Source organism: Salarias fasciatus, chromosome 18 (genome assembly GCF_902148845.1).
Source record: "Salarias fasciatus chromosome 18, fSalaFa1.1, whole genome shotgun sequence".
NCBI classification, from domain to species: Eukaryota; Metazoa; Chordata; class Actinopteri; order Blenniiformes; family Blenniidae; genus Salarias; species Salarias fasciatus.
In genome coordinates this window covers 18,670,291-18,681,190 of record NC_043762.1, presented here as the reverse complement: position 1 = coordinate 18,681,190, position 10,900 = coordinate 18,670,291, and the positions used below count along the sequence as shown (strand labels likewise).

Below are 10,900 nucleotides of genomic sequence, written 5' to 3'. Positions count from 1 at the left end.
TGATCTACATTACCCTACGAGAGAAAGGACAAATCAAAAACAATCAAGACCTCCCCCCACCCCACCCAAGACCCGCAAAGACACACTGACCCGCCCCCAAAAGTAAAAGCAAAGAGAAACACACACACACACACGCACACACGCACGCACACACTCACTCACACACACAGTCTGATTATATATATTTTTTTTACATTACTGTACAGTAGGAGGAAAAGACGGCGAGGGTTGGGATATATAAAGAGATCGCACGGAGGCATGGACGCAAGCTTCACTTCCTACATCATGGACACACGAGACGGGCCTTCGCCAACCGGTCCCGGCTCGGAGCCGTCCAAACAGGAGCAATGAGGCGCTCGGCTCTTTCGGCGTGTTTTGAAAAAGTGGAGTTCCTACTGAAGCAACACAGTTGGTGAAAGGATAATGTTTTTGCTTTACAGAGCACCTGTCTTTAAGAAATTTCATGAGAGAGAAAAAAAAAAAGACAAAAATAAAAACGAAAGCAAAACTGAAAGGTCAAAACAGATTGCTAATCACCAACTGCAGCTGACACTTCACTTCTCCATCTGTGGGAACAGCTGAAGCGCTTCTCTGATGCCTGCTGTTAAAGACCTGGGTAAAAACGTGTGCTTGATTCCCAAAGTTCACTGTGCTTATTATGATTCACTGTATTTCGTCTCCTGTAGTGAACAACAGCTGCTTTCTGTCATATTTGCCAGTAAAGCTTTGTGCTTATTGGGCTTCATATATTTTCTTCTGTTGTGCCTTTTCCCACCCTGAGTGTCAGCATTGCTCCATCTTGTGGAACATGGGTGCAACTGCACTGTCACGTTAAAAGAAAAAAAAAGAAAAACACTATCCTCTGCAGAAGACATGCCTGTTTGGAATAGTGGTGAAAGAGTTAAATGCGATGCTGTGCTTCTGCACATGGACATATATTAAGTGCTTAAAGAGAAGTGCACCCTCTGGGAGGAATGTGCTTACAGGTTTTAGAGAGACGAATACTACAATAGTAGCAGTCTAATGTATGATGCTCCAGTTTTGCCTGATGTAACAACTGGAAAGGGCAAAAATGTGTATCTTTCAGCCAAAATTCACAAATCAAGTTGAATAGGCATTCAATTGTGCACAACATATAAATAGTACTGCCAGTTCAGTATGTTACAATACTTCATTCTAATCCATTTATTTTCCCAAATCAAATATTTTGCAGAGCCTTGCTTTTGTTTGTCCAGATTCCTTGCAAGTGCAGTATTATCAACGTACACATCTTTCTCTCAGCCACAAAAAAAAAAAAAAAAAAAAAAAAAAAAAAAAAGGAAGAGTATGCTTAACCTTCGATCTCCTTCTATTATGAAGAAGAATTCACCAAGCGCTGGATTGTTCACCCATTCAAAGGGAGCGTGACGCGGGTGAGTTTTACTCTGCTGATGATGTGCTGCTGTAACAGTAATCCTGCTGTATGTCGTATAAAACACACCGGGTTGTGTGTTCTGTGTTCACGCTGGCACCTCATCCCTCTCAATATCTAAACTGAGGATATGACAGCTCAAAATGTCAGCCACCCCCCCCCCCCCCCCTCCAAAAAAAAAAAAAAACCCCAACGCAAACACAGCCGAGCCAGAGCTGATGCAACCCCGTCCGAAATCCCTTCCGCCTGTGAATCTAAAAGCGTCCCAATAAAATCTGAGGATGGCTGAACAAAAGACCGATTTCTCCGCACAGCCGTGAAAGATCCTTCCGTGCGTTTTCCTGTTTTCGCCACCATAAACCTCTGCAGCCACACTGCTGCGACGTCCTGCTGGACTCCTTCCAGCCCGACGCTCCAGGGAAACCCAGCGCCGCATGCTAAACAGACCCCTCCTCCATTGTGTCATGTCCTCCAACAAAACAACAACAAATCAAGTCACAGATCAGGAATAGTAAACATGGTTAATATTGATTCTGTAGTTTATTTTTTTTTAATTTTTTTGTACAAAATAAACTTAGGCTGTCTTTATTATTATTTACTAAGTTACTTTACAATAATGAGAGGTAAAAAGGAGAGTTCTACAGAGAGAATACTATGATGCTACATATAAAACTACATAAATCATGAAAGAGTTTTATTCTGTTTTCCTGTGACAACTAGCAGCTTCTCTTTGCTCTCCGACTCATCATCAGTTCCAGCATAGCTAGGCTCAGAGCTGTAAAACTCCTCCAATACATTAAAGGTTTAACTGACTGTAAAAGACTGACGGCTCACCAGTCTCTGAGATACATATGTTACCAAAAACATGTGCAGGACTCAGGTAACTTAGGTAATGTTTTTGGTAACATGCCTGAAAGGGGCAGATTGCTACGACCCACGGGAGACACCGACCACAACACACTTGAAATCCTTTTCAAGCCCAGGTTCTCCTTCACAGACAATCACATCCAGATATGCATTTTCACTCAAAAAACGAATGCCTGGAAGACTTAAGAAGAGATGGCACTTCTAATCATGGAGTTGCATCCACCTGCTTTGTGTGAAATAGTGCGCATTTTTCCAACAGCAGTGACAGCTGCGTGGTTTTCAGCCCCTAAGATTTCGACAGGCCAACTCGTTTGCAATAAGGTTTCCACAGGCGAGGAACCGCAAAGTTCACCTTCACTTGGACCCTGAGTAATGGGCACTGGGACCTCTTCTGTCAAAACAAAACAAAACAAAACAAAAAAAAAAAAACGCTTGGTTTGTGTGTGTGTGTGTGTGTGCGTCTGTGTGAATGCAAAGGCAGAGAGTCGCAGTACAGTTCACTGACGTACCTCTGCTAAGTTCTAAAAGTTGAAGCAGCTTTAGTGGAACATAAGTTACTGAAAAACGGAGGAAATCTCCTCAGGAAATCAGCCCTAAGTGTCAGTCGTCATCTCGGGTGTTTGTTAAATATCTCCGCTCCGTAGAGCGGTTTTCTTATTTTGTGTTTTTTTTTAAAGAAGCAGCAGCATAAAAAACAACAGGCTAACTCTTAAGCTGAGATCATTATGGTTGAGGTCACTGTGTGCTGTAAAATATACAGAGTGTACAAGTGTGAGCGTGTGTTTATCCGCCTCTCCCTCCGGCTAAAGAGTACAGCCCATTTCCAACCTCCAGCATTCTCCAGCTCTAAACGGCCAGGACAGGCACAGTTCATCCTCCTCCTCCTCCTCTACAGCGCGTTTCAGCACCACGACAAGTCTCCAGCTGTCAAATCGCCGCCGCCGCCGCACAGCCACCGATCCCCCAAACAGAACCGGCCAACAGAATAAAGGAGAACAGTGTGTGTGTCTATGCTGCTGCATGCACCAAACAAACATGCAGCTCCACAATCTACCGCACCTCTAACTGCATATGAAGGTATGAAGATGACATTTACAAGTTTTACAAAAAAAAAAAAAAAAAAAAAAAAATGAAAGGAAAAACAAACTGCTTTATTAAATTATGTGGAACAAATTAACAACCCATCTACACACACATGCACGCACGCACACACACACGCATACGCACGCACACATACACACAAATCTTTCTGGAGATGATCCAATTTTTTTTTTTTTTCCTCCTTTAGTTTTTTTTCTTTTCCTCATTTATCTGGAGACAACACACACGATAGATCGAAGAGGTTAGGATAGATATAATAAGCCCTTACAATATGTAAAGGTCTCCAGTGAATGGGATCTCCCCCACAGAGGGCTGCGGGAAAGGGGAGGGGGGGGGTGTGAGGGTGAAGGGAGACGGGAGGAGAAGGGAGGAAGAAAGGAGGAGACAGTGGGGCGCGAGGCCCGGTCGCGCTGGCAGAGTGCGGCGCCGTCTATGCGCTGGGGTTGGGGTTGTTGTGTGTGTTAGTGGAGCCATTGCTTCCCTGGATGGTGAGGCTGATCTCATCCTTCCTCTCCTTCTCCTTCTCCCTCTCCTTCTCCTTCTCCTCCTCCTTCTCTTTCTGCTCCTCCTTCAGCTCCTCCCTCTCCTTCAGGGGCCGGGCCTCCACCGTGTCCTCGGAGGCCATGGGGGCGTAGCGGCCTGTCCGGTGCTCCTGCAGGGCGGGGCCCCACTTGGGATGTGACCGGCAGGCGTACTTCAACCGCTGCAACGGGGAGCCAGGAGAACACGGGTTAAAAAAGAGGCAGAAACTACAGCATAAGGGATTTGAATGTTCTGAATTAATGAGTGAATCACTCATTATCAGCTGGATCGGATCTTTCAAGCTTTTACACTTATTTTTCGTCTGTGGTCTGTGAGATCCTCTTCTGCTGACTGAAAGTATACAGTTACTTTTTCCTACTTCATACTTTAATAGCTGGCAGTTCATCAACAATAGTGTGTGCTGCTTTGATTTTCTGATTTTCGTTATATCATAAAGAGTATTTGAGTTCAATCTTTACAGTAATATCAGGGTTTAGTTACTGTATGTAGTTGTGTTTTTGGTGTATTTGTAAGTCACACAGACCACGTTGCATCGAGTTATCAATTCAAGAAAAGAGAAAAGGATTTCTAGAAAACACTCCTCGTTTTAAATTGACAACCGATTTGTGGAAAACTTGAAGAGAATATCTAAAAGCTTCGCTCCTTCTCTGTGAGACCTTTCTTTTCACTGGACCTTCGGATGTCGGCGTTCTGGATAAATGCAGGAATATTTGAATTCTGATGTGGCTGAACAGAGCATACGGGCAACTGCAGAAGCAAAAGTGTGTGTGAGGAAAGTTTTCCGTGTGTTTTTATTTGAGCATGCATGCTGCTATTTCAATGCTTTGTACAAAAGTATTTTATTATTTTTCTACAGTGCGGTGAGATTTGTTTGTGCTTACAACAATCCGTATGCTCCCCTTCCATTTTTCCATGTGTAATTGCACCTGTAAAATATGTTTGATATGTATGCACTGAGATGTGTGTGTGTGTGTGTGTGTGTGTGTGTGTGTGTGTGTGTGTGTGTGTGTGTGTGTGTGTGTGTGCGTATACATGCACCTATAAATGTTCCTCAACTTTATCTTTCAGCTGAATTTCACCGTTTTTCTGCTTGCATAAATCAATTTGTCCTTTTGGGTTCTACTATTTATTCTATAATTTTACAATAACGTCTTTATTTCATTTTGCTATGTTGTTTGTCTGTCTGTGGTTTGCGTTTTTTGCACTGTGTGCTTTCGAGTTGCCCCCCAGGGTCAAATAAAGTCTTTTGAAATGAACTGAACTGAACAGAAATGCCCTGAATGATTTTACCGCCTTCAGCAGATATACTTCAGGAGGCATTAAGTGCTTCAAACTTCAGTGCAGCTCAACTTTTTAACACACTGACCTTGTTTTAATATGTCTAAAGGTTCCCGGGAGGCCTTTCTTGTTGACTGTATTGCGCTTTGCAGTTATAAAAAAACTCTGTTTCTGCCAGCCGTACTTGGGAGACCTTAAAGAAGTCTAGTCAGATTCTATGGAGCTTTACGGGGCTGCGTACCTCTCTGAAGGTGGCTCCAGGGGACCTTGAGATCTTGTAGAGGGCGTAGATGGGTATGCAGATCACTGAGGACAGCGCCATGGAAAAGCCAATAGCTAAGGACCAGCCGGGGTAGATGTAGTCGTTGTAGGTGATGGGCTTATACTGGATCACCGTGAAGATCAGGATGAACTACAGAGGGAACACAACGCAAAACGCTCAGTGCAATGGAATTTATGATTATACACTGAAACTTATATTCAATTTTATCTGCCAATAAGACTTGCTAAACTGCATCCAGCAATATATTTTATCCATTCTAGTAATGGGAGAAAGAGGAGTAACAGAGACGAGCACAGGTGGAAACCCTGCTGAAAACCACACTTCAGACTAATTTTATCCAAAAGTTGCTGATAATTAGGATCCTAAATCCTCAATGTGCTCCACAGCAGAGAGCTAAGTCACAGAGGCGGCAGAGGCCCCGGAGAGTCGGCATTATTCTGTGTAGTGAAATGACAGTGAACAAGAGTGCCAGAAATCGGACCAGTAATCCACAACAGTACATTTCTTGGTCGGCCCAGCGGCTTAGCGGACTAATGCTACTTCTGCCTTTGAAATGTTATTGATAGCAGCGGCATGTGTCCATGTCCCAGTCAATTTTAGAGGTTTATGCCAGAAAACAAAGCCAACAGTCGCCGAACGGATCAGTGTTGCTGGCAGATGAAATGTAGGTCGGGTTTCTAACAGTGTGTCAGCAGGACACAGCAGGAGAACCTGCGAGTCCTCCAGGACGCTGAGACAATGTCAGTCTGGCAACAAAGAAATCTACAACTGGGATTCAAAAGGAAAAGCAACTTAAAACAGTGATCAAATTCTCGCTTTCTCGAGAAATGATGAGTTTGCTTACTGAGATAATGACGGGAGAAATGAATCTCCAGCACACTTTGAAGAAGAGAGGAGGAGGGAAGCCCAACATCATCTCCACATCTTTGAAGTAGTTCGTGTGACCTGCAAAGGGAACCAAATGGTAGAGTCATATACAGTACACAGTATGGAGTCCAGGCTCGGCAGAGTTTGCATGTTCTCGCTGTCCATGCATACATTTTCTCTGGGTTCTGCAGATTCTCCTCACAGTCCAAAAATATGCATTCGGTGAGTCTAATTAGGTAGAAAGTCAAATGATTTCAAATATAATTCTTTCAGATCAATAAAGTAAAACTGGACAATTTCCCACGGCACACCGGTGTGTCGCGGCAGCCTTTTCAGTGAGAGCGCCGGCTTTACAGTTCAGACTCCAGGTCCTGGTGTGTGTGTGCTTTGTATCTCATTGTGACACCGAGATGGACTTGCAGCCAGTTCACAGTGTACAATGTCTTTCACCCAAGGTCAGCTGAGATTGGCTCCAGCCCCTTGCAAGTTGAATAAAATAACTTTTTTTCTCTCTTTTGACACGGCCACAAATACATATCTTGGCCTTTTTCCATTGTCCACAGTAATGAGCTTGTATATATTATAACCCACCAGTTGGCTCAGAGACGCTCTTATTAACAAACAGCCCTGTTTTGTTACGACACCTTAACGGACTGGAGTCTTTATTTTGTAAATTCAGTATCAGTAAAGTCGATTTTCCATCTCTGGGTGAACAAAGCTTGACGTATTGATCTTCTGATGGTGCAGTCTCTTTCGGTCTGCCTGATTCTGCTTTCAATGAAACGGAGCCAGCTTCATTGAAGCGTTGTGCGGAGCTGCGCTGTGTCAGGTTTCCAGCAGTGTCACAAAGTGTCAGGGAAAGATCCCCATCACCACTTTAATTTGCCACTTTCTTTGTATTGATGGAGCCTGTTCTCCAGAGAGGAGAACCTGCTTCTTGTGCAGCAGAAGTGTCTTTCTGTCACTTCAGTGTGGACAATAGCTCTGGAATAATTCCTGAATTTAAGTGCTGACGAGGTGCAGAAAACTTAACTTACCCTTGAATGACAACGTTTCTTTCATCGTCTACTTTCCTGTCTTTTGCTTTTACTGTTGTTCCTACATCTCTTCGATAGACTGACATTCACTGGTGATATTTTGCGAATGGAAAAGTCTTTTGAACGACACTATGTCTTTGCAGAGTCACTGAATTGTTTTCAGAGATGAGAAAAATTCCAAAGTCACCAGAAAACCCATAATTAAATCCGAAATATCAGCTTGATTTATCAACAGTAGGACATATTCGGAGTGTTTCCTTTTTGTTTTGTTTTTTTTTACCGTAAATATACATGATGCAGATGCACATGATGCAGGAGATGATGACCAGAGAGAAACTAGCCGCGTAGTTGTCCATCAGTAACAGCCAATAGATTCCTGCCTGCACACCGAAAAAAAAAGGGTACAAGTCAATCCCTCGTTCTCCCTCACAGGTTCCAGCCAAACCACAGAATGAGTCCTTACCTGCGTAGTCAGTGGCACCCCCAGCAGGAAACCGACTATGGCCACTGACAGCGTGACCACGGTTTTGTTCCTGATGATCCAGTCGGTGCCGATCTCGTCCACGATGGCCGTCACCAGAGTCTCCAGCAGGCAGAACTGCAGGAACCAGGAGCGGGAAATATTTTAAACAGTATGTGATTAATAACTTTTTCTGACAGTAAAACATGTTCAAGATTTTCAAAACCGCTTCCTAGAAGTAATGTAACCTTTTGAAACACATGGTCATCCATAAAACGGTTTTAAATGTTGTTAATGTTCCATAATGAAACCAGTCTGCTATGTATATCCATTCACGAGTGCTGTAGTGCTGTTACCTGAGTCCCCAGTCCGAGCAGGATGAGCATGAAGAAGAAAAGCAGCGACCACAGCGGCGAGATGGGGAGCAGTGTGAGCGCTTCGGGGTAGGCCACGAACGCCAGTCCCGGGCCGTGGTCGGCCACCTCTGACACGGGGACGTTCAGGTGATGTGCCATGAAGCCCAGAATGGAGAAGATGACGAAGCCGGCATAAACGCTGGTCGCACAGTTGGTTATACTGATGATGATGCTGTCTCTGTGTGCAGAAAAGAGATCGACGATGAACACTCCGAAGATGCAAACCATACTGCAACACAACGTTGCAATTAACATTAATGTGTACGGTGGTGAGGGAATGACGTGAATAATATTTTTAACATTTTCTAGAATATTGCAGATGGAAAAATAGGTCAAAAATTAAATAACAGCAACACTAACATAACTGGTTAATCTTTAATTGCACGAGAACATGAGTGCTCAACGAGTGGTTAAGAGGAAATGCATTCAAGTAAACACAACAAATAGTTGTGGACGCGCCACTGAACTGCCTCAATCCTCACACCTCAATGAAACCTGTTCTCCGGACAATATACTACCAATAAAATAATCAATGCTGAACCTGCTGGTGACTAAAAAAACTACAGATATGAAAGTCATTGATTGCATCTGTCCTATTGATGGGCTATCAATGAGTCAAATGAAGTTCAGATCAGCACCAGTTGGAGATATAGCAGGATAATTTGTTGTGGTTAACATCAAACAGCAGCTTGTAAATCAATCAAAATAAATGTTAGGCATCATACTTTCAAAGTACTGCAAGAATATTTGTCTCAAGGCCAAAGAAAATGGAACAAAATGCTTTTCCATTTTCATAAAAACATAAAAGCACAGCCATGTTTTGTGATTACCAAATACACAGCACGGTTTAAACAAAAACATTTCAGAAATTACAAACCTGAATCTATTTAGTTTAGTCTTTCCTTTTTTCCTTATTATTCACAGCAGGGCATCAGGGGAAAAGGTTATTTTCACTCAGACAGCGTTAAAATGTGTCTTCATACTGTACTTCTTTTTGATTTTGGTTCCTTCTTCTGCCTGTGACAGGCGTTGGCCTCATTCTGACAGCAGGCTGGTTTCAGCTGCAGACACTCAGGAATGACTGAAACATACTTCCCGTTTCTGACCTGGGCTTTCAGTGCAGGCAGGTTTACACAGGGCTCCGTTTCCTGTTCAGGGTAACACTGTTGACACTTTTGATGACTTTGATGCAAGTCGGCCTCTCGCCCCACGAGGCGCTCGCTCTGCCCTACGCTCCTGCACTTCTGCGTGTGCACCAATTGGTGGAGTTACAGGAGAGCAGAAAGCGTCTCCGCTGGGACGGAGCTGCAGAGCACCAGCTGATTAGGCGGTGCAGCTGTGTGCACAGATAGCGCAACGTCTCGCTCCTGGCATGGAGACAAAATTATATCTCCAGCCCTTCGACTTGCCCGCAGGAGCAGTCCCGACTCCTGCGCTCAGTCAGCATTTGTGGACGAGCACAGGGGAATAAATGACATCTTTTCGTCTCCTTATCGCCTCCCCGGTGCCCTTTCCTCCATCTTAACCTCCTCCTCATCTCCTTGTCCGCTCCGTCGGTGTTCGAGCACAGAGCGACCAGCCTCTTCACACAAACCCTGAAAAAACATTATCTCTGTCCCGCCTCCTGTTCGGCGGTATCTCACCCTCTCCTCTTCAGACCTGCAGCCTTCAGGTCGGCTCCTGACTGCATTACTCTGCTCCTCTTCACACTCAATCATTCTCAATCAACAAGTTGTCTAATTCTTTTCAGCAAACCGTTATACATTTCTATGAGTAACCTTCCTCTGTAATCTCCAGCCTCGTCTTTATTGATCAGTGTCTTCAATGGTTAGCATTCAGTCTACATTTCTCCCAGTGAGAATACTTCCAGTGCCTCCTTTTCTTCATCTTGTCCTTCTCTGGCTCTTCACCCTCCTTTTCTCGGTCCACTGTTTGTCTCCTGTTCTATATGACTGACGCACAGAAATCTCCTTCATGGTCACATCTAAGATGCTGCCAGATGACGTTCATCCTCCAGACTATTTCATTAGTCCCACATTAGCAAAAACAGCCGGTCCTTCACTCATTTCCAGTTTCGATGCTGATCGTGCGATTCCCAACCTTATCTCAATTTGCGAAGACACAAACCTTGCTATTCACGACTGTTATGGTAAAATGAAATATAGCGTTTTCGTGTTCTTTCTGGTAACAGTTAAATCAGTCAAATGTCCCTATTGTACTAACAGTTAGCTCCATGATACATTGAGATTGAGGCCTGGGAAGTTTCTGCAGAGTTGTGGATCTCAATAATGACTGCATTGTCTTCCAAGGTTGTTTTCCTCCAAACTGCCCAGCGTCTGCTCCGACTCCTCCGACTTGGGAGGTGTTAAAGTACGATCCTTCCGTGTCTTTGTCTCAGAGTGATTTGGTCATGCAGGCAGGATTCTTTTCACTCAAGGCGGTCAGGAGTACATCATAGAAATTCAACGACAATTACTTTAACGTCTTTTCCCTGGATGTTTTTTCTCTTCCCAAGTGATCACATATTTATACACATGTATATATTAGTGATCTTTTGCTAGTAGAGAATGTACATTTAGACAAAAAGGCAGTATTCTCACTTCATGTCTTCACTGTGAAATAATGATGTAAATGTTT

The 10,900-nt window shown here is 43.8% G+C and overlaps 1 protein-coding gene and 1 long non-coding RNA gene across 3 annotated transcripts in view; one reads left to right on the top strand and one right to left on the bottom strand.

Moving 5' to 3' along the window:
- Positions 1-1,574: 1,574 nt before the first annotated feature.
- Positions 1,575-10,582, top strand: LOC115404870 (uncharacterized). Its single transcript, XR_003933382.1, has 3 exons — positions 1,575-1,742; positions 2,883-2,884; positions 10,573-10,582. It is a non-coding gene; the product is annotated as an uncharacterized LOC115404870 (long non-coding RNA).
- Positions 2,926-10,900, bottom strand: part of slc6a9 (solute carrier family 6 member 9) — a 64,829-nt gene continuing 56,854 nt past the window's right edge. For both annotated transcript variants that reach the window (XM_030114207.1, XM_030114206.1), the window contains 6 exons: positions 8,204-8,441; positions 7,851-7,985; positions 7,668-7,767; positions 6,328-6,428; positions 5,442-5,612; positions 2,926-4,082 (listed from right to left, as the gene is read on the bottom strand). In XM_030114207.1, coding sequence (XP_029970067.1) covers positions 3,810-4,082; positions 5,442-5,612; positions 6,328-6,428; positions 7,668-7,767; positions 7,851-7,985; positions 8,204-8,441 — 1,018 coding nt within the window. In that variant the 3' untranslated portion in view covers positions 2,926-3,809. The remainder of the gene's footprint in view (positions 4,083-5,441; positions 5,613-6,327; positions 6,429-7,667; positions 7,768-7,850; positions 7,986-8,203; positions 8,442-10,900) is intronic.